At 54.3% G+C, this 22,537-nt stretch overlaps 2 protein-coding genes across 2 annotated transcripts; both read left to right on the forward strand.

Annotated features, from left to right (window-relative positions):
- Positions 1–2,429: 2,429 nt before the first annotated feature.
- On the forward strand, positions 2,430–8,760 carry AADAC (arylacetamide deacetylase). Its single transcript, XM_083868172.1, has 6 exons — positions 2,430–2,511; positions 3,453–3,712; positions 6,344–6,563; positions 7,028–7,097; positions 7,410–7,581; positions 8,122–8,760. The coding sequence occupies exons 2-6, from the start codon at positions 3,575–3,577 to the stop codon at positions 8,719–8,721; spliced, it is 1,200 nt and encodes a 399-aa protein (XP_083724298.1). The 5' UTR covers positions 2,430–2,511; positions 3,453–3,574; the 3' UTR covers positions 8,722–8,760.
- A 5,489-nt stretch (positions 8,761–14,249) lies between these two features.
- Positions 14,250–15,688, forward strand: SUCNR1 (succinate receptor 1; the record flags this gene model as incomplete). Its single annotated transcript, XM_083868236.1, has 2 exons — positions 14,250–14,279; positions 14,662–15,688. 2 exons carry the CDS (start codon positions 14,250–14,252, stop codon positions 15,610–15,612), a joined length of 981 nt encoding a protein of 326 aa, XP_083724362.1. The 3' UTR covers positions 15,613–15,688.
- Between the last annotated feature and the right edge of the window lie 6,849 nt (positions 15,689–22,537).

The following is a 22,537-nucleotide window of genomic DNA, read 5'->3' on the forward strand; positions in this document are numbered from 1 at the left end:
CCCCTGAGCTCAGGTATAGGCAGGATTAATGGGGCTGCCCTGGAGCAGGGGGTGGAACTGGCCCCTGCACCCCGGAGCAGGTGGAACTCTGTATAACCTTATATCTGCTCCTCAAAAACATCTCCAAGTGTTCATCTGGCAGGATAAACAGCAAAAGTAACTAAACCCTGGACTCCATCGTGCTTTTTTCTCATTTGCCATTGCAATTCCATTTCAGAGCTCTGTTGCTCCAGCAGCAGTTTAATCCCCCATTAAAGCCTTTGCAGCTCAGCTGGAGAAGCTGTGAGCTCTGGTTTGGGTAATGTCCCTCCTGTGCCTCGCCCTTGGCATGCCTGGGGACTCTGCAATTCCAGAGTGTCACTGATGTCAGAATTCAGCCTTCAGCATGTGCTCCTGCTTGTGTACATGTGTGCACCCACAGAGCCAGAGACGTGTCTGAGTGAACAAATCAAACCCCTCTGGCTGCAAACATTTCCCAAATGGTCTCTTTCCTGTTCGTGGTCTGTCAGATGGTCATTCCCCTTCCCAAGTGACTGCCTTGGCCTTCAGTTTTATATTTTTTTTTTATTTTTTTTTTTTTAATTTTTATTATTATTATTATTATTATTATTATTATTTTATTTATGTATTGCTTTGACTGTGTAAGATTCCTGCTGATTGCCCCTCGGGTTTCTTCTCTGCCTTATCTGTTCCCTCAGGATGGCAAATCCAATTCCACTGAGCTGCTGCTGGATCCAGAATTCAGGAATGGTGCTTATTTCCATAAAAGTGGGTAACTGCATGAGAACTAGAACGAGATGGACATTGAGAAGCTGGCAGTGGGAGGTGTGGGCTGCATGAAATCCTTGCTATAAGCTCAGGTTTCTTAAATTACTTTGAACCACCAAGTTTAATGGATAAGGGAAAATCAGTGGAGGTGGTTGGGAGTGTGTGCAGATGCTGGTTCTGCAGGAGCTGTGCTGGCTCAGAGTGAGGTGCTCTTGTGCACCCAGGAGCAGCTCTGAGCCTCTTGATTCACATGGAATAGAGAAAATGAAAAGTGGAAGTGCTGCCGCCTTCCTGCCAAACTGTAAAAAGCTGCGTGTTTGAAACCCGACATTTCAGTTTACAACCACCAAAGCAAAACACTGAATTATTTGAAAACCCCTTATCTTATCCTGATAATAATGTTCCTTTTAGACAGGGCTGGAAGGTGTTTTATTGGCCTCCTCAATGCCTCATGAACACAGAACGTTTCTGGAGCTGCTGTTGGGTTTTGTGTTCAGAAATGCTGCTTGTGCTCCACTTCTGCTCACTAAAGTTACAGAGAATTTTGCTGTTTTCAGTTCAGGGTATGAACGTATTGTCAAATAAGACATTTGTTTCCGTTTATACAATTCGCAATTTGGTAATAAGCAACAGATGAAGAAGCAGAAATTCTCTTGTATAAAATATAAAATTCTCCTGTATAAAATTTCTTGTGGACACCATCCCTTCATTTCATATGGAGACTGGCCAGTTTTCAGTGCTGTGAGCAGCATTACAAAGTGCAGATACTGATAATGAAGAAAGCCAGCAGAAATAACCGAAGTTCAGTGAAGTGGTAAGAAATCCAGCACTGGCTTCTGAATATGAACCCCAAAGCTGTTCCTGGACTCGAGGGGTGTTTTCGGAGCTGCTCTGACTGTGCTGACCCGTCACTGGGTGTCCATCAGGGGCATTAAAGGGCAGAATAAACCATTTCTGCTTTTTTCTACAAGGTTACAACTCAGTTGTCTGCAGGCACAAGTGGGCAGCGTTCAGTGGCTCCGGTGCTGTGCTGGGCACCTTTCCCCCTCCTGGGAGTCCCCAGGTCCCTGTCCCTGTCCTGTCCCTGTCCCATCCCTGTCCCTGTCCCTGTCCCTGTCCCTGTCCCTGTCCCTGTCCCGGCGGGAGGGAAGGGCCCCCTGCCCCGCCGCTCCGGCTCCTCCTTGGCGGTGCCCGGGCCGGGAGCAGACCGTGGGCAGGGCTGCACCGCCTCCCGGTGGCTTCTCCCTTCCTTCCCTCAAATCCTCTGGGGAGAGCCCGAGGCTCCTGCAGCGTTCCCGCTCCCCCCACCCCGCACCGGCCCCGGGCTCTGGGGACATCTGTTCCCTCCTGTGGAGTGCCTGCAGGGTCCCGGGGTGTGGAGTTATTGCCCCACAGCCCTTTCAACTGCCCCACAGCCCTGCCGGGGGACTGGGCACCGAGGGCTGGCTGTCCCCAGCCTGACACCTCTGCCCCCTGACATGGGACACCTCTGTCCCCATAGGACACCTCTGTCCCCAGCCCTGGGACACCTCTGAATAGTTTGGAGGTGCCCAGGAGTTACAGAAATGTCTGAAAGCTTGCCCAAGGACCGATCTTCATCTGTGTTCGGGCTGGTGGCACCTGGTTCCTCCTTCTGTTTCCTGCTCTGCTCCTCCCCAGGAAGCTGCAGAGAGCAGGGGCTGTGCTGATCTGCGGCTGCTGGGGCTTTAGCCAAGGAAATCACACACATTTTAAACGGAAAAGGTAAAACTGCTGTGACCCAGGGCAGGGAGGGGCAGCGGGGCTGAGTCCTGGGCTGGTCCTGGGCTGGGTCCTGGGCTGGTCCTGGGCTGGTCCTGGGCTGGTCCTGGGCTGGGTCCTGGGCTGGTCCTGGGCTGGGTTCAGGGCTGGCCCTGGGCTGGTCCTGGGCTGGCCCTGGGCTGGCCCTGGGCTGGCCCTGGGCCGGCCCTGGGCTGGTCCTGGGCTGGTCCTGGGCTGGGTCCTGGGCTGGTCCTGGGCTGGGTTCAGGGCTGGTCCTGGGCTGGGTCCTGGGCTGGTCCTGGGCTGGTCCTGGGCTGGTCCTGGGCTGGGTCCTGGGCTGGGTCCTGGGCTGGTCCTGGGCTGGTCCTGGGCTGGGTCCTGGGCTGGTCCTGGGCTGGTCCTGGGCTGGGTCCTGGGCCGGTCCTGGGCTGGTCCTGGGCTGGGTTCAGGGCTGGGTCCTGGGCTGGGTCCTGGGCTGGTCCTGGGCTGGGTCCGGGGCTGGTCCTGGGCTGGTCCTGGGCTGGGTTCAGGGCTGGGTCCTGGGCTGGGTCCTGGGCTGGGTCCTGGGCTGGGTCCGGGGCTGGTCCGGGGCTGGTCCTGGGCCGGTCCTGGGCTGGGTCCGGGGCTGGGTTTGGGGCTGGTCCTGGGCTGGTCCTGGGCTGGGTCCTGGGCTGGGTTCGGGGCTGGTCCTGGGCTGGGTCCGGGGCTGGTCCTGGGCTGGTCCTGGGCTGGGTTCGGGGCTGGTCCTGGGCTGGTCCTGGGCTGGGTTTGGAGCTCAGTTCAGGGTTCGGTTCAGGGCTCGGTTCAGGGTTCGGGTCGGGGCTCGGGGCTCGGTACCGGGCTGGGTTCAGGGTTCGGTACCCGGTTCAGGACTGCCCGGCCCCGCTGGGCAAACCTGTTGTTCTGGCCGCTGCACAACCAAGTGGAGCAACCTCTGCCCCCAGTGACAGGACAAGAAACCACCTCCTGGCCGGGCCCCAAGCACAACACAGGATTAACTTTGCCCCGCGCTGGCTCGTCGGGAGCGCCGGGAGCGGCTCTGGCAGGGCCGGAGCGGAGCTGCAGGATGGGGAACAGGCTGCTGTGCCTGGGCCTCCTCACCGCCCTCCTGGGCTACTACATCTACAGCCCCGTCCCCGAGGACGTGGCCCAGCCCGGGACCGTGATGCTGATCTCGGCTGCCATGAGGAGCCTGGAGCACCTGGTGAGGATGGAGGGGCCGGGAGGGCCGGGCTGTGGGGCGGGGGGTTCCCTTATCCCGGGGGTTCCTGTGGGGCGGGGGTTCCCTTGTCCCGGGGGGTTCCCTTATCCTGGGGGTTCCTGTGTCCCGGGGGGTTCCTGTGTCCTGGGGGTTCCCTTGTCCCGGGAGTTCCCCAGGGGCTCACGGACACGGCAATGCATGTGCTGTATGGGATCGTGTGTTGTATGGGATCATGTGTCGTATGAGAACATGTGCTGTATGGGAACATGTGCTGCATGGGAACATGTGCTGCATGGGAACATGTGCTGTATGGGAACATGTGCTGTATGGGAACGGTGGTGCCCTCACAAAGGGGCAGGAGCAGCTGAAATGAAGCACCAAAGTGACAGTGACTCTGACATAAAGCGATGTACAGAAGATTTGATCCTGCAGCCGTGAGAAAGGGCCGTTCAGGGTAACCCCAGGGATATGGGATGTGACTGTGGCAAGCACAGACAGGCTCCTGTGGCTCTGCAGGGCTGTGCAGATAAAGCCCTGCTGCCTGAATCATCCCCCGTGTGCTCAGCCCCCTGGCAGCGCTGGGAGTCAGGGCAGGGACGTCCCACCTTCTATTGATTTTTGCGGTGTCATGGAAATCCACTGACAAAACCGGCCTGGAAACCGAGCAAACAACATCTCTGTGTGAGGCAGCCCTTGTTGGCAGGGAGAGCCTTTTCAGGGCTGCCCTGCTGGGTGTGCTCAGAGTCCCTGGGTGCCCCCTCTCTGCAGCTGGGAATGTCTCCCTGCCTGTTGATGCTCCTGCCCTGTGCCCATGAGCTGCCAGGGTGGGGAACAGCCCTGAGAGCAAACCTGCCCCTGGCTGTGCTCTTTGACCCCAGAGCCCTCAGCTGTTTCAGGAGGTGCCCTTGGTGTGAAACACCTGAAGAAAGCACAAAACACAACACGATGGTTTTGCTGTTGTGGTGTGACATCCCTCCCTCCTCAGCCCAGCTCTGTGGAAGCACCAAACCCCAGATTTGGGCCCCACTCAGGAGCTGCCCGTGTCGGGCTGAGGGGAACATCCCCGAGGTGCCTCATCCCAGCTGCTGCCCCTCTGGAGCCTGAACTGCTGGAAGGCCTGAGGCCACTGCCCTGCCCAGGCACAGCCGGGTTTGGGGGGTCTGTCCCTGCTCCTCTGTGCAGGAGGGAGGCAGTGATGGGGAAATCCTTTCCAAAGCACCAGGATCCCAAACCCCAAAGTGGATTTGCTGTTACCCCCTAACACCCAGAAACCTCACACTGGGACAGTGAGGGATTTTCAGATGAGGGCACCAGTTCCTTTTATTGATCATGGCCTGGAAAGCACAGGCAGCAGCCCCGGGTTTCCCACAATGTAAATTGTCCACTTGAGGAAAACACAGCTCTGAGAGCACTGGGGATCCTCAGTGCTGGGCTCAGGGAATTCCTCCCCCCGCGGGGCTTCCACGGGCTCACTGGAGTCACAGCAGGACTCACTTTGACTGAGATATTTGTTTTGTCAGGCTGTTAATCCTTGGGGGAAAAGCCACAACTGAGAAATGTTTCTGTGAACTGTGTCAGGGTCGTGGCTAAAACGGCAGCTCTGGCTCGGGGAGGGGTTTGTTTGTTTTCATGGAGCTGATGGCGAGGACCTGTGTTTCCCTGTGCCTGTGCCAGGCCCTGCCCACTCACCTCCATCCCAGTTCCAGAACTGGGGTTGGCAGGGCTCCTCCTGGCACCACCTGCCCTGAGCCTGCAGGGAGAGGTGACTCAAAACCGTGGTGACAATCCCATCAAAGGCTGCCAGCGAGGGCTGGGCTCTGTGCTGCTCTAACTCCTGAAAAAGAAGATTATGTCATGAAATCTGACAGTCATAGACCGGTTTGGGTTGGAAAAGATCTTAAATTTCATCTCGTTCCACCCTCCTACCAAGGGCAGGGACACCTTCCACTAGACCAGGCTGCCCAAAACCTGGTTTTATGTCAATGGTGATTAAACAGTGGATTTAAATACAATTGTCAGAGAAATGAATACACCAGGCAGGGTCAGAGTGTTTGCCTGCACTGTCACAGTCTGAGGGCTGGGGTTACACCCCTCACCAGGGGATCAGTTCAGGTGGGGGGTTCACATTCTGACTGGGGACAAAAAACCACCTCTTCGAAGCCAAACTTCAAACGGGTTCTGCACCTGGTTCTGCACCAGGCCTGGCGGTTTTCCTTCTTTTAAAACTCAAACCTGCTCTGAATTTCATCTGCTTTCACCTTTAGATAACATGTAAGAACTGGGCTTTATTTCTTATTGTTTCAATGGTGATGTGATGAGGCTGGGGTGGGAAGGGGGTCATGTCCCATTGCTGGGGGTGGTCCCATGGCTGGAGGAGCCACAGTGCTGCTGCAGAGTGTCCCCCGGGCTGTCCCCACAGCACAGGACACCAGGAGCTGTCTCTGGCCTTGCTGGGCAGCTGGTGGCAGTGTCAGCTCGTGTCTCAGAGCGCTCCTTGCACTGCCAGCTGCAGAGGGATGCTGTGCCCTGCTGTGCTGACTCCTACAGCAGCCTCACACCTGTGCCCAGAGCACCAAATGGCTCAGTGGGGATCAGATCTCAGGATAAACAGTTTCCCCTTGTCCTGTGCTTCAGTCGGAGGTGGCTGAGCTGCTGGGGTGGAACTACATGGAGGGCATGAGGCTGTTCACAGTGATCTCGCTCGTCCCTCCCACGTCGGATGAAAACGTCACCGTGACAGACACGGAGTTCAGCAACGTCCCCGTGCGCCTGTTCGTGCCCAGGAGGGCACCTGGAGGGCTCAGGAGGGCCGTGATCTTCTTCCACGGCGGGGGCTGGTGCCTGGGAGATGCAGGTGAGTTCTGCTGCATCGCTGCCCTGGGTCTGTGGGAAAGATCTCAGCATCCCCGTCAAGTGCTGCCTTTTGGGTAGTGGGAGATGGCACAGGGAGGGACAGGGGACTGGTGTGTCACCAGCTGAAAGCAGGGGGAGGTTTGGGAAAGTCAGCTGGAAGCTGCTGCCAAGAGGAGCAGAGAGCTCTGGGTGTGAGTGTCCATTCCCAGAGGAACAGGCAGCTCTGGGTGTCCATTCCCAGGGGAACAGGCAGCTCTGGGTGTCCATTCCCAGGGGAACAGGCAGCTCTGGGTGTCAGTGTCCATTCCCAGGGGAACAGGCAGCTCTGGGTGTCTATTCCCAGGGGAACAGGCAGCTCTGGGTGTCCATTCCCAGGGGAACAGGCAGCTCTGGGTGTCCATTCCCAGGGGAACAGGCAGCTCTGGTGTCAGTGTCCATCCCACACACACTGGCCTTTCCTTCCAGGCATGCAGGCCTACGATGTCCTGACACGGCGGATCTCAAACGAGCTCGATGCTGTCGTGGTGTCAGTCAAGTAAGAGATATTCTCCTTCCAGTTGGGGTGAGGCTTTGAAGTGAATTAATCTGATTTTTCCGTGTTTCTGTGTTTGGTCCCCTGCTTTCCTGCTGCCCTACAAACCTTTGTGAGCAGAGGCTGGCAGGGCGGCAGTGGGGAATTGTGGCTGGTGGCTACTTTGGCTTTATGGAGAAGAAGGGTGGGCAATGAGGTGGATGCTCTGGGACAGACAGTTCTCACTTCTCTGGGCACAGAAATCAACATCCCTGGACAGCAAACCCTTCTCTTGCCTAACAGCAGGTCCTGACACGCTTCTCTTGCCTCCCCCAGCTACAGGCTGGCCCCTCCTCACCATTTCCCTGCCCAGTTTGAGGACGTGTACGCGGTGACCAAGTGGTTCCTGCAGAGGCCGGTGCTGGCCCAGCACGGGGTGGACCCTGGGCGGGTGTGCGTGGCCGGGGACAGCGCCGGGGGAAACCTGGCAGCGGCCGTGGCACAGCAGGTACAGCAGGGCTGCTCTGCCCTCAGCATCGGCTCTTTGGGGGTTTCACCATCACTGGGAGCAGCTCAGCGGGCAGTGCAGTGCTGTGGGTTTGGTTTTATCAGTTTTATGGATGTGTTTGTTCTTTGTATTGAGTTCATTTTTATAAGTTGTCATGGTTTGCCCCATGTCACCCATGTTCCACCCTCATTGGTTTTAAAGAGACACAGAAATGTGAAAGTTTCATGAGTAAGAATAGAAATTTCCTGTAGCCATAGAAAATGTTTTGTAAATACTTCAGAAAGTATCAAAATTTCAAAAAGAGTATTTCCCCAAAATCACTATCCTTCAATATAAGAAATAAAATTATGTTTGATGATTGGGAGTTTTTGTTGCAGCATGGTGTTTTAGATGACGTGCCCACAGATTCAGAATTTCCTTATCCTGGTTTTACTGACAATCTCATTGTGCCCATGTTGCCAAAGGCGTGTCCCGATTCTTCCCCTGAGATGCCCTGTCGGTGAGGGAGAACTGACCCCGCAGTGGTTTCTGTTTCCCCAGCTGTCGGAGGACCCCGCGGTGCAGACCCGGCTCAAGGCGCAGGTGCTGATCTACCCGGCGCTGCAGGCGCTGGACCTGGACCTGCCGAGCTACCGGGACAACGCGGCCAAGCCGGTGCTGAGCCGGGCGCTGATGGTGCGCTTCTGGAGCGAGTATTTCAGCTCGGAGCGCGCCCTGCGAGAGGCCATGGCCAGCAACAGGCACATCCCCGCCGAGGCCGGGCCGCTGCTGCCGGCGGTGAACTGGAGCCGCTGGCTGCCCGCGGGGCTGGCCGGGGCTCACACCTACCGCACCCCCGCGGCGGGGCCGGCCCGGGGCCCCCCGGGGCTGCTGGACCCCCGCGCGTCCCCCCTGCTGGCCGAGGAGCCCCGGCTGCGCCGCCTGCCCCCGGCGCTGCTGCTCACCTGCCAGCACGACGTGCTCAGGGACGACGGGCTGATGTACGCGGCCCGGCTGCGCGCCGCCGGCGTGCCCGTCACCCTGCACCACGCCCGGGACGCCTTCCACGGGGCCCTCACCTTCCTGTCCTGGCCCTTCGAGCTGGCCCTGGCGCACCGCCTGCTCGCCACCTGCCTGGACTGGCTCAGGGACAACCTGTGAGCGGGGCGGGGGCTCTGCTGGGGGGCTGGGGATGGGGGTGGGCTGAGGATGGGCTGGGGATGGGCTGGGGATGGGCTGGGATCCTGTGTTAGATCCTGGGCTGGGATCCTGTCCTGGGATCCTGTGTCTGATCCTGAGCTGGATCCTGTGCTGGGAACTGGGCTGGATCTTGTGCTGGGATCCTGTGCTTTATTCTGTGCTGGATCCTGTGATGGGATTTTCTGCTGGATCCTGTGTTGGGATCCTGTGCTGGATCCTGTGCTGGATCCTGTGCTGGATCCTGACCAGGATTGTGTCTCCCCTGCCATTCCTGCACTGTTGTGGCTGCAGCATCTCCCCCCTTCCCGGCAGGAATCATTCTGATCCCAACCCACACGTTCCTCCAGTGCCATCATTGTCTGAGCCTCAAACCCTCAAATCCCAGGGCTGCCCTGGGGCTCCTCTTCTGGCCCTGCAGCCTCCAGGGTTTGGTGTCTTGTCCCTGTTGTGCTTCTTTATTCCTGTCACCACATGTCCAGGCCATGGTGCCAGGGCCCAGGTCACTGTGGGCACACGGGCTGTGTCAGTGGCTGTCCCCTCCTGTCCCCTCTGGCTCTGTGGGATGTGCAGCAGGGCCCCACTGCTGCCAGGGGTGATGGGCTCAGCAGGAGCACCAGGAGGCTGCAGGAGGCTCCGGGCACTGCAGGGACCTGCCCATCACAGGCTGGGCTGGGGCTGCTCCTCCTGCCCTGCACAGCCTGAGGGAAGCACTTGGAAACCCAGGGGATGGATGAAAAATTGTACAAGTGTTTTGGGCTTTTCGTTTGTTGGTTTGGGGGGTTTTGTTTATTTGGGTTTTTAAAAAAGCATTTATCTTATTTCTACTTCCTTTCTTTAATCTTTGAACTAGCAGGAAATAGTGAAACAAACCAGCACTAGATATTCACTGGAGAAAGGAAGCCGTGAAGGTCCCAGCCTTACAATAACCCTGCTGCATGGTCTGTGCTCCACTTACCTCCTTAGTCATGTACTAGGTGCTCTAATTGTCATTAAAACTGTTTATCAGATTTTATATATGATTTCTTAAAAGTAGAATTCGCTTAGTAGCTTTATAGTCCTGTAAAAGAAACGTGGTTCAGCTGGGTGTGTGGAACAAATGATTTCTGAGTAAATGCTTTGTGCGTTAAATATAAACCCTAAAAGTTTTGACTGAAGCATGAATGCAGGGGATGGCTGTTGGTTTAAGCAAATCAAACACTGAGCAGGTACTTCATGTGTCCTGTTTTTCTTTTTGCATAAAAGGCAATGAACCTTCAATAATTCTGGGTTATTTTCCCTGAGCGTGTGTGTCCTGTTCAGATGGAACGTGCACGGGATGATCCCTGTTTTCCACCTTTCTTCAGTTGAACATGAACATTAAACCTGTTTTTGATGCCAGTGCAGTGTGTTGTGTCCCTCGGTGTCCCATCCATGGGGGAGCAGTGGCAGGAGTGCCAAGGGGAGGCTGCTGCAGCCAGCCCCAGGGGCAGCTCTGCTCACCCTGCTGAGGATGGGGCAGGGCTGAGGCTGCCCAGCAGGGAAGGGGCAGGGCTGGAGTAGGGTTTGCACACCTCTGGATGCACATCTGTGCTCGTGTGCTCCATCCCAGAGTGTGTGGAGCTGTTCCTGGGGTGTCCCTGCAGCACTGCCAGCACTGCCAGCACTCAACACAGTCTGGGCTCCTGTCTGCTCCCACAGGCAGTTCCACTGCAGTTTTATCCTCCCATATTTGGAGTTCATTAACAGCCTCTCAGTGTTCCTGGGGATGTTGGGCTTTGGGGTTTTGCCCAGTGGCACCTTTGGTCTGGTTTTCTGTACAGTTTTAGGGTCACGTCCACACGAGTGTTTCCTGGGCTGGGCATTTCTGGGTTGTGAATGCAATGGAATGAGCCCAGTTGGGGTTTCCAGGAAGCCAGACTTGCTTAAGGGACTGCTGGGGGAGGATGGTTGTGGTTTTCATTGGGAGGGGACATGCCCACGTCACATCACACCCCTCACTGTGACCCAGCCTGGCTTTGGTTGTTCTCCTGCCCTGCAGCACTGTTGGGATGTTGCTGACAGAGCAGCTCTGGGTGGAGGGTTGGGGTCAGATGGCTCTGCCTCCCCTCAGGGCTGCTGGAGGTGTCTGTGCCAGCCCAGCTGGGGCAAACCTGCCCATCCTCCCTGTCCACCAAGGTTCTGTTTCCTCCATCAAGTGGCTCAGGCATCAGCTGTGTCAGGGACACTGAATTCCTGCCTGTGAGGCAGAAGAAGAATTTGTGTTCCAAGAACCAATGCCAGCCAAAAATTGCCAACCTTCCCCTGTGTGTTTTTACAGGACTCTCTTGGCACTGAAATTGGAAGTAAATGGCTTTTAAGCACCAGCACCTAAATATGGACTCATGATTGATATTGGGCTGGATGTTTTTGTTGAGGTTCCTAAAATAGACTTTTGGGATTGGAGTTGCCTGGTGAGGCACAAAATGAGACAGTGGAAGCTGCACTATTGATGCTGCTGGCAGGAGAGGCTGGAGCTGCAGTGAGCAGCCCATTTATCCACACCAGCAAACAAGACAAACCACCACAAGGGAAGGCTTTGGTAAAGCTCCAAAAGCCTTCCCTCGAAGGGAGGATGGATTTGGTGGTTGACAGTCAAGGACAAAGCTCAGGCTCACGGCCCTGCCTGGGGCCAGCTCTGGGAGCAGAGATCAAACCCCCAGGGATGCCCAAGCACAGGGACCCTGATCACAGACTCTCCTCCCACAGGCTGCAGTGGTTGGTGAATGAGAGAATTGGGTTCATTGCAAGTGAGCCAAGGAGGAAACAAACCATCCTCACAATATCCCCACCAACCCTGTCACCCACCTCAGGAATCCTTCACTTTTTGTTGAAGTTCTACACTGGTTAAAAACCCAAAAAATCCCCAACAAACCACCCAAAGCCCAGAACCCGACACTACTCCTGGGTAGGAGTGTTGGCTGAGCTCTGGAGTGCTCAGCCGGGCCCGTGTCCCCACAGAGGGCTCAGGGAGGTCCCAGCACAGGTCACCCCACTCAGCTCTGGGGTTTCCTTCTGCTGAACTCCCCCAGCAGAGGCTCCAGGGCTCCAGCCTGCCAGGCCAGGAGCTGCAGGGCACCAAACACCCCGGCACAGCCACAGAGAGGCTGCTGAGACCCAGCTGGGGGTTCCTCAGGGACAGGAGTCCTGCAATGGAATTACAGGTGCCCGGAGTGTGTGACTGGGACAGCCCCGAAATAACCGAGGGTTAGAAACGGCTCAGAAATAAAACCAACTGATGCAGTAGTCACAGAGCCGTAAAGCAGGGACCAATCCAAACCCACTGCAATGACATTGAGGAGCAGTTCTTGCTCCCTCACCAGTTTTGTGAGGAGTTACTGCAGCAGGAAGGAAGAAATGCTCCATTTGTTCAGCACTATTTTATCCTTCAGTGCAGCAGCGGTTGTCCGAAAGAACAAAATAAAGGGTGGTAAATGAGAAGGCAGTGCTTGTTATTAGCCATGGGGGAAAATTTAAATCAGCTTCTGTAGTGGCTAAATATGAGCTGATTTATTGGCCTTGTCCACAGAGAAAAACTACAACAGCTTTGTGTTTACCCTAATAGGGTTAATATTTGCTAACTGTGAAGTGGATCACAATGAAGAGGAGGTGGAGGAGAAGTGGCTGCTGTTCCTGGGGATGTTCAAGGCTGGGTTGGATGGGCCTGGAGCAGCCTGGTCTGGTGGTCCCTGCCCATGGCAGAGGGGCTGGAATTGGTCACCGTGGGGTTTTTTCATTCTGCATTAGCAGCATTCATTATATTTTTGTCTCTGGCAATGGTTTATCTATCAATGCTGGGTAAGGAGTGAGCTTTGAGCAGTGATGTGCTGCTGTGGAAACCCAAATCCCTCTTTCCCGGCCCTGCCCCGGCTGTCCCAGCTGTGGGATGGCAGCACTGGGTGTCCTCTCCCTCCCCGGGCTCCAGTGGGTTCCCGAGAAGGGGAAGTGTCGTTTGCATCTCGGCAACTCACCCCGGCAGATCCCGCCTTCGCCTCCCTCGTTAATGATTGAATCCTGCGCCAAGGAGGCGGCGGTGGGGCTGCACCAGGGACACCACAGACAGGACCTTACAGCTCTGCAGGGACATCACATACAGGACCCTACAGCTCTATAGGGACACCACAGCTCTGCTGGGACACCAAAGCCAGGACCTTATAGCTCTGCCGGGACATCACAGCCCTACCGGGACCCTACAGCTCTGCAGGGACACCACAACCAGGACCCTACAGCTCTATAGGGACACCACAGCTCTACCGGGACACCACAGCTCTGCAGGGACACCACAGCCAGGATCTTATAACTCTGCAGGGACACCAGAGCCAGGACCCTACAGCTCTGCTGAGACACCACAGCCAGGATCTTACAGCCCTGCTGGGATCCCACAGCCAGGACCTTACAGCTCTGTAGGGATTCTACAGCTCTGCAGGGACCCCACAGCTCTGCCAGGACCCCACAGCTCTACCAGGATCCCACAGCTCTACCAGGACCCCACAGCTCTGCCAGGACTCCACAGCTCTGCAGGAATCTCACAGCTCTGCCAGGACCTGCAGCAGCACAGCCCTGGCCATGGTAAGGGGTCCAGTGCTGGGCAGCCTCTCCTGTTCCTGTGCCAAGCCCATTTCTGACTGGGCTTCCAACTGCTTTACCTTCTTGCCTTTAAACTGATCCATCAGCCTTTTCCTAACAATTTGCTAAATCAGGGTATCTCTCCATACCAAACTCTAAATTGCCATCCCTATTTGAGGTGCTGATGTCTGTATTGTGCTCTCTGGATTCAGAATCTCACTGAGGTGTTGAGTTTCCCCTCCAGAGCTGAGCAGACAGGGCTCTGCAGGTGAAGCAGGTGAGGTTGAGCAGAGTGAGCACTCTGCAGCATTTCTGTCTCCTGGGGGGCACAGGGTAACTGTGGAGAGACTTGATGGAAAAAAAGCTCTATGAAGTTTTCGTTCTGCCCCATGATCTCCCTTTGAAATGAAACACAGTGCTTTGAGGGCAGAGACATGAATGAGTTCTTGACACCAAAACACCTTTGGAAATGTTTAACCTTAGCTTGAGTTCGGTTTTGATCTGTATCCCACTTTTGGCATTTGGTTTCCCCTGCTTTCCAGGAGTTTGCTGACACTTTATCCAAGGCTCTCACCAAAAGCTGTGTGTGTCCTGCAGGGACAGGTGGCTTTGCTGAGGACGAGAGGAGTAAACACTTGAGATCCTGCTCTCTTTCCTTTCCTGGGCCTGAAAGCACTTTTTAAACCAGCCTTTAGAAAGAAAGAAAGCTGATGTGTGATGCAGCTTTGAAGAGAGCCTTGGCAGGATGCCCAGGAGATGTGCTCCATCCTCCGTGCACTTCTGGTACTCAGTTACCAGCACAAAGAGCTCGATTTGGGGCTGGGTTAATTTAACAAACACATCTCTCCTGGCTCCCTAACGAGTTCCAAGCTGGTGCCTCCATCCCTCAGCAGAGCTCTGCCTCAGAGATGAGGGAGCACCCACGGGACCAGCGTTGGGTAACAGGGGCAGATGACTCCACGAGGCTCTGACAGGGCACCCACGGGCTGGTTTCACTTTCCTGGCCCCTGGCACTGCCCTGCGTCTGGGCAGGCAGCAGCTGGAACCTTGTGGCTGGTGCCTCCACCCAGGTGATGCTCCCACACAAGTTCCTCACACAGGTCTTTCCTCAGGAGAGTTTTCATCTTGTTCTGTAACTCAGTGTCTGCAAGTACCAATCCCACGTGTGAGAGACATTGTTCGAGGTCACGTATCTCCTCACCCTGTAGGCTGGAAGGAAATTGCAGGCTGCACTCACTGATTCCAGCACTGATACAACAATAACTGAGCAATGATCTGTCACTTGGGTTTGCTGATTATTTTCTCCTTTTGATTTTCTAGGCTGGGAACGAGACCAGTGACTATTCCCTGACCAACAGAGTACTAGAAAAGTATTATCTCTCCACCATGTACAGCCTTGAGTTCATTTTAGGTGCCCTTGGAAACACCATTGTGGTGTTTGGTTACATTTTCTGCCTGAAAAAATGGAAAAGCGGCAACATCTACCTGTTCAATTTATCCATCTCAGATTTGCTATTTCTGTGCACTCTGCCGATACTGGTGAACAGCTACTCCCGAGATCAGTGGTCAAAGGAGGGCATCCTGTGCCACAGCAACAGGTTCCTGCTGCACGCCAACCTGTACAGCAGCATCCTGTTCCTCACGGCCATCAGCGTGGACCGGTACCTGCTGATCAAACACCCCTTCAGGGACCACGTCCTGCAGAAGAGGAGAACAGCTGTCATGGTGTCTGTTGCCATCTGGATCGGGGTGATCCTGGAGCTGCTGCCCCTGGTGCATTTCCTGGAGCCTCTCGTCCCCAGCAATAATTACAGGTGTGTTGATTACGCCAGCTCTGGGGAGCCTGTCACCAACCTCATCTACAGCATGTTCCTGACCGTCTTCGGCTTCCTCATTCCTCTCCTCACCATGTGCTGCTTCTACGTGAAGATGGTTCGTTTCCTCAAGAACAGGAGTGAGCAGATCAGCTCTGCCCTGACCCTGGAGAAGCCCCTGGCCCTGGTGATCCTCACCGTGGTTATCTTCTCCCTGCTCTTCACCCCCTACCACGTCATGCGCAACGTGCGGATCGCGTCCCGTATCCCGGCCCTGAACGTCTCTGAGTCCACTCAGGAAATCATCACCACCATCTACATCATCACCAGACCCTTCGCCTTTCTAAACAGTGCCATTAACCCTGTGTTTTATTTCCTCATGGGGGACCACTTCAGGGAGATGCTGATGGCCAAAACGAGGCAGCTCCTGGGCAGGCTGACAGCCACGGGGAAGTGAAGGAGAAAGGAGACCCCTTGTAGTGGGAGAGGTCTGAGAGGAAACTCTCACAGGGATAACATTCAACAATGTGCCTTTTTTTTCTAGATAACTTTTTTTATGCAGTAGAATAGGTATGAGCTGGTTGTGTTCCTCTAAATGCAGCTGTTACCTTATTGTACAGGAGAACTTCTGCTGAGCTGCAAACCAGGAGGGATGTTCTGCTCACCCCCAGCAGGACAGCAGGACCCTGCCCTGGGGCTGGGATACCCCACAGCCCATCAATACTGCAATCAAAAGTCCATCAGGTCAGCTCTTGGAAGGAGAACACAGTGCTCTCAGACAGCTGCTTTGTGAGCCATAACGTGGGCCTGGGCTGGGACAGAATGTGCCTTCATACATCATCAGGACAGCCAGGCACGCCCACGTGGGCTCACAGCCACTTCTGGGGTGTGGAGTTACCTGTCTTCAATAGAACTGTCTGTAAGTGCCCGTGGAATCGATAGCCCGAAGCAGAATTTACACCTCAGAGTTCAAACTTCATTAGCAGTTCCACTAATGAAGCAGTTCGCTAATGAGGAGCCAGTCCCTGCCTGATCCCTGCAGGATCGATCAGCTGCACAAGTTACTCTGCAATGGACTGACCCGACTTCAGACAGACAGGGGGAAGGGTCGATGGAGTCCTGAGCTGCTCTGAGCTCCGGCTGCCCGGGCTTGCTGAGAGGGACGGTGGGCAGGGTGTGGGCAGCCCCCTCCCCTCCTCTCCCCTCCCCTGCTGCACTCCTGCAGGCGCCCAGCCCTGTCCGGGGACTCACTGCTGGCACGGGAATGGCACAGCTTCAGGTGTCACCCAGCTCATCCTGGGTTCTGATCTCAGATGTGCCGGTTACCTGCTGGCACAGGGACTCACTGGTGACACAGGAATGGCACAGGGAATGGCACAGCTGTCAGGTCTCACCTAGCTTGTCCTGGGTCCTGCTCTTGGATTTGTCAGTCACCTGCTGGCACAGGGACTCACTGGTGACACAGGAATGGCACAGCCATGGGGTCCCACCCAGCTCATCCTGGGTCCTGCTCTTGGATTTGTCAGTCACCTGACACAGGGACTCACTGGTGGGACAGAGACTCACTGGTGACACAGGGACTCACTGCTGGTGCAGGGACTCTGCTGGTGCAGAGAACAGCACAGCCATGGGATCCCACCCAGCTCATCCTGGGTTCTGCTCTCACATGTGTCAGTTACAGGGACTCACTGCTCTCACAGAGAAAAACAGAACTGTCAGGTCTCACCCAGCTCATCCTGGGTTCTGCTCTCATGTTCCAGTCACCTCCTGACACAGGGACTCACTGCTGGCACAGGGAATGGCACAGCCATGGGGCCCCACCCAGCTCATCCTGGGTTCTGCTCTCACATGCACCAGTCACCTGCAATGTGCTTCACTGTGCTTCGGGTGCTTCAGGTGGCACCAGCCCCTGGATAATAAACTGCATTAAAAAACCACAAAAAGGCTCCTCTGTGTTGTTTTACTTTATTTGCTGCTCTCTGGGGTGTCCATGAAAGCTCAGCATGTGCCTTGGTGCATGTCCCAGGGTCCTGTGCCCTGGCACAGCCCTGTGACAGGGTTATCAGAGCAGGCTCTGGTTCCAGCCCCACACACACAGCAGCACTCCTGGGCCTGCCTGGGAGCTGACCCTGAGCTCTTGGCAGAAATGCAGAAGAAACTCACTTGCTTTAGGGTTTTTGTAGCACACAAACAGCCGTGCAGGAGCTCAAGGTGCTTTGCCAATTTAGATTTCCCCCTCCAGGCTGGGTTCCCTGGCAGAGGAGGCACTGCCAGCCCAACACATCCAGGTGTCACTGCCCAGCCATGCCTGGGTCCTTGTCACTGTCCTGCCCAGGCCCCGGGGCAGGGCTGGGGCCACTGTCCCCTCCAGAGGTGTCTGCACAGCACGTGACATCCCATGCCCGTGTGTCCATGGCCAGGAGCTGCTTTCTCCTTGTAAACAACGTGCAGTGGCAGTTTTTGTGGATTAATATGGTCAGTTATTTGTTTTGCTGTGTCCACTGGGGTGAGCAGGGTCATCTGCTCCTTCTGAGTGACTGAGATCCCTAAATTAATGAGAGAACTGTCTGATCATTACACAGTGATGCTGCTGGTCTTGCAATTAAAAACGTGACAAAAAAGAGAATAAACAATACTACATTCAAGCTTTACATACGTGTTCCTCTCTGCTTAATTCTTCTACTCCTGAGTAATACATGGAAAAAATTAAATTAATAAAGCTCCAGAGCAGTACCTGACTCACCTGAGCTGGGCTGAGGGGTGCAGGTGATGGGCAGTGGGTTGTGGGTGCAGGTTCCCCCAGGCAGAGGCACCCTCGGGCTGCAGGCACTGCCATCAGCACAGCTGGACACGGGCTTTGCTTCTGATTCAGACAAGGTTTTTCTGGTTTCATTTTGTTTTGTCTTCCCTTATTTTGGGTGTGGGCTGAGAAATGCCTCCAGAACAGGAATTCAGCTGTGAGTCAGCCTGAAAACAGTCCAAGTATGTTTTAGTGGCGGTGAGTGACCTAAAAATAACTGTTCCTGGGAAGAGTGGTGAGGGCAGGGCGAGGGGCTGGGGGCTGCCCGGGCTCTGCCAGCCCAGCTTGGAGCTCCCAGCCCAGCTGCCACTTCCCAGGCAAGCCAGGCCCAGGACACTGGGCTGCTCTCAGTCCCCTCCCCAGGTGCCAACCAAACCTGTCTCTGGAGGGAATTCACAGCCAGCTCCACACCCAGGAGGAAACACATGGATCTGCTCCTTATTCATTCCAAACCCAACCAAACCTCAGGTCCTCTGCAGCTTGGAAAGTGTAAAATGTCCTGCAATGTTTTTTTCCTGACTTTTAGAGGGAATTTCCCATGTTTGCCTTTGTTCCCATCACCTTTTGCCCAGGCAGTGCTGCCCTGGGCTCAGGTCTCCCTGCTCCTTGCCCCCAGCTCTCTGCAGTGCTCTGTGCCACAGCAGCTCCTGCTCTGCCTTATTTCACAATGATTTATAAGAACGGTCTCCAGAAGAGCAGGGCTGCCCACAGGCTGCACAGGGGCCGTGGGTTCAGGGCTGAGCTGTGTGAGGGGCGGCTGCCCAGCCAGTCCTGGACACTGGGATGAGCTGACACCTCTGTGTGGGTCCCCCCAGCCTGTCCTGACCCTGTCACTGCCACACTGGGGACTCAGGGTTTAACAGCTCACGTTGGCAGTAATGGAGACACTGATTCAGCTGACTTCTGCTTGCTTTCAATTCGGTTTTCACTTTCTAAAAATATTTAAGGTAAAAATAGTCTTCCTGGAGGCCAGGAGGAGCTTTACCCTTTGTGCAGCCTGTACACCAGCCCAGCACCCTCCTGTGGCTGGTGAGGTGTGCTCACCTCCCTGGGCAGCATCCAGGTGTGCAGCAGCCTCATGGAAACACTCACAGCTTCCCCTGTTTGCTCAGAGCAGCTTTTGGATCAGCAGCATCAGGGCCTGCCCCGAGCACACAAACACCTGGGGGCAGAGCACTGCAGGGACCTGATGTCAGGGCAAGGTGCCTGCAGGACTCATCTTCCTTTCAGTTTTCTCTTGCCTTATCGAGATTTTGACCCACATAAGTGAAGTGGAACATTTCACTGCTGCTTTGTTCATTCTTGCACTCTCGCCTCACTTCCTGACACAGCCACAGAAGAGTCACAGGATGGAAGGTCTCACAAATAACCCTCCAGATGAAATAATCAAGTTATTTGATAAATGAAGCAATCCAGCAGCTTGCCTGCTGCCTTTTGAAATAAATCCTGTGCTCTCAGCTGCCCCAAGGCTCAGTCTTAGGAATTCTTGTTCCTCTCCAGAGACCTGCTCTGTTTGGTGAAGCTGTTCAGGGGCAGACACAGCCCACTTGCTGTTTGGCCTGATTCCTTCTTTCTGATGGGAAAGGTGGGGACTAAGCCTGGCACAGCCCAGCTTCCCAAACACCCTGGGGAAATACCCTGAGGTATTTCCGAAGACCCTGAGGGAGCTGGGCAGGGGCTGGGGACTGTCCCCTGCCCAGATGAGGGGCAGGAGCAGCGGGTGGTGCTGAACCAGGAGGGAGGGGATGGATCCACCTGCCCCAGGAGCTGCATCAGACGGGATTTGGTACCCAAGGGGTTAAAGAGGGGCCGTGGTGCTGCTGCCCTGCCTGCACAAGGACCCTGTGCTGTGCTGCACAGGTACATCAGGGAGGAGCTGAACAGGTAATAATAAGGTGACAGTTCTCCAAGGTCTCTTTTATAACTAAATAAGTTCTAAAAGATTCCTGCTGCATGTGGCCTTTCCTGGGGAAGGCTGGTTCAGTGACCTGCTGGGGAGTGAGCCTGTGTGTGCACGGTGGTGCTGGGACAGTCAGATGGAACCAGGAGTTCCTGCAGAGAGAGAAAGTGACCCAGTTTGGTTTATCCAGCAAAGGAAATGTGAGTTCAGTGTTTGTGCAGCAACAAACTGTGAGGGGGGCCTGCCCTGTGCTGAGGCAGGAGGGGGGGAAGTGGGACATGCAGGGCCTGTGCCTTCTGCAGGTGCAGTAACTGAGAGACAGAGTGCAAAAACCCAAACCCTGAGAGCTGGGTTACAAGTGAAACCACCCAGCAATATCCCCTGTAGGTGCAGGTACCAGGAGCAGCTCCCAGGCTGGCTCTGCAGGGACACACAGCACTCCTGCCCTCAGCTGAGCTGGGAAACGCCTCAGGATGTGGGAACCATTCCAGGGGCTCCCTCCATCCTTGGAATGCTGGTTTTAAAGTAATTTGGACTTTCCCTCTTTATCTCTAAACAGTCCCAGCATCTCCTTTCCCCTCTGGAGAGTCTCAGAACAAACATGACATTACCTGGTGGACCCTGGGCCGCTCACATCGACTTTGTTATTGCGCAGCTCCTGGCACTCGAGGAGTTTTCCATTCTCCTCAAGAAATCCAGCTCCTGGGATGCCTGGTTGTGTTCCCCTGGCAGGTTTACTGGCGGAAATCCTCCTCCTGCAGGAGCACAATGGCTGGGGGCTCTCCAGGGTGAGCAGCAGCCAGGGAAAACAAACATCATCCTGTTGGAGCACTTTTCTACAGAGGCCCGAATTTAAAAACCTCATGTATGAGGTTCAATTGCCATGATTTTATATGTAGCAATACATTTCTGACAGGAGAGGAAGTGCTTTATCACCCTAATGTTTATTTTTCTTTATGTTGTATGGGGATATTCTAGTTTCTTTGTATTTCAACACAATATTTCTGCAGGGAATTCTTTGGCTATCGACCACCCTAAGAAATGCTGCTTCTCTGAGGTTTGTGTCCAGAGATCTGCCACAGAGAAATAACTTGCCCTGATCTGGGGGCAAATTATTTTCAGTGCCCATTTGTCTTTCAGGGTGTTTTTTTTGTTATTTCCTTTCAATCAGCTGTTGTGCATTTCAGGGCAATCCTTACATAGTGCTGGTGCTTCATGCAGAGAAGTGTCACAGGATGCTTTAGATGGCTGGATTTCCCTAAAATCCCTTTGAATCCAGGGTTTGGTTGTGTTTCAGGAGTGCTGTGACCCCGGTGCCTGTCCCAGCCCCATCCCTGCCTTCCCCCAGGACCAGTGCACGTCCTTCATCCCCATCCTGTGCCCAGAGCTGGAGCTGATGAGCAGATGCTCTCCCCTCTGCTTTGATTTCTGTTATTTCCTAGAAGGATTTCAGTAGTAACCTCAAAGGATCCCAAGATGACTTTTCCTGTTCCCATCAGGGATTAATTCAGTCTTTGTTTTCTCCTGCCTGCAACACCTTTGGGCAGAGTGTTTGGTATAACTTGGCAAGGGAAGAAATAACATCAGAACCGACCTTGTACCAAAATAAATAGAGAGGAATTAATGTTTAGTTACAATTATCCTGTTCTCATTAACAGTTCCTCTGCTTACTGTGACATGCAAAGTGCTGAGGGGTTTGCTGTGACTTTTGCTGTATTTATGGAAGCACTTTTCCAAACCTGCTGCCTGTGTGAGGGAGAATAAACCTGCTCACCTCCCAAAATGCTGTTCAGGCCACTCTGTGCAGCACACAGTATTGCTTTACACAGATAAAGACAAAAATAAACAGAGTTAAATGGTTCCTCTTAGCTACTTTATTCCCATATTGAATTATAGCAGAGAAATCCGTTTTTCCCAAAGCTGCTGCCTGTCATTAGTGGTTCAGCTTGTTGTACTGATGGCATTGAATGTAATTTCTCCAACAGTATTTCTTAGCATGACAGGCTTGATTTTGATTCCTTAGGCTCCTTAAATCCTATTTTAAAGCAGGTTTCTGCTCCATGCCTGTAACATGCAGACTGTAAACCTGTTGAATGGACTCACTTCTTATTTATTTTTCTCTCCTTCTGTAACAGTATCTTTCATATTTTTCTTTATATCCCCTTCAAAAGCACAAGAGACAAAGGATGCCCTTTTCATTAAAAAAAAAAACCAACCAAACAAAAAAACCCCAATTAAAATATGACCTGATGATTAGTTACTTGCAGTCTGATTTTTATGATGTGTAGCTATAAAATATCTACTTAATTAGAAAGAGAATTACAACTTTAAATCCGGAGTTAGAGAATCCAGCTGGTGTTTACAGAATGAGCTGATCATTAACCCCAGCTCTGGGGATGTCACCCTGGGTCCCAGTATGCCCATTGCCCCAACTGGTCTGTACTGGGCAGGCACTGCTCTGCCTCTCTGGCCATGGCTGTGCCCCACTGGAGCAGGGCCAGGAGCCTGGACACTGACAAATGGGATGGATGTTCTTTGAGCAGCTGTGACACAGAAAAGCAGATCCTGGAGGTTTTTGGTGTGTGTCAGAGTGAAGTGTGTGGTGTGTTCTGTCTGTCCTCTGTCTGTCTGTCTGTCTGTCTGTGGGCTCTGTGCTCGTCACCCTGCTTTGGTTACCTGGGG

The sequence above is a fragment of the Zosterops lateralis genome (assembly GCF_965231275.1).
Source record: "Zosterops lateralis genome assembly, chromosome: 10".
NCBI classification, from domain to species: domain Eukaryota; kingdom Metazoa; phylum Chordata; class Aves; order Passeriformes; family Zosteropidae; genus Zosterops; species Zosterops lateralis.

Coding starts and splice junctions, on each gene's coding strand:
- AADAC (XM_083868172.1), top strand. CDS start 3,575: ATGGGGAACAGGCTGCTGTGCCTGGGCCTCCTCACCGCCCTCCTGGGC. Junction 6,564..7,027: donor CTGGTGCCTGGGAGATGCAG/GTGAGTTCTGCT, acceptor CTTTCCTTCCAG/GCATGCAGGCCTACGATGTC. Junction 7,098..7,409: donor GCTGTCGTGGTGTCAGTCAA/GTAAGAGATATT, acceptor TGCCTCCCCCAG/CTACAGGCTGGCCCCTCCTC.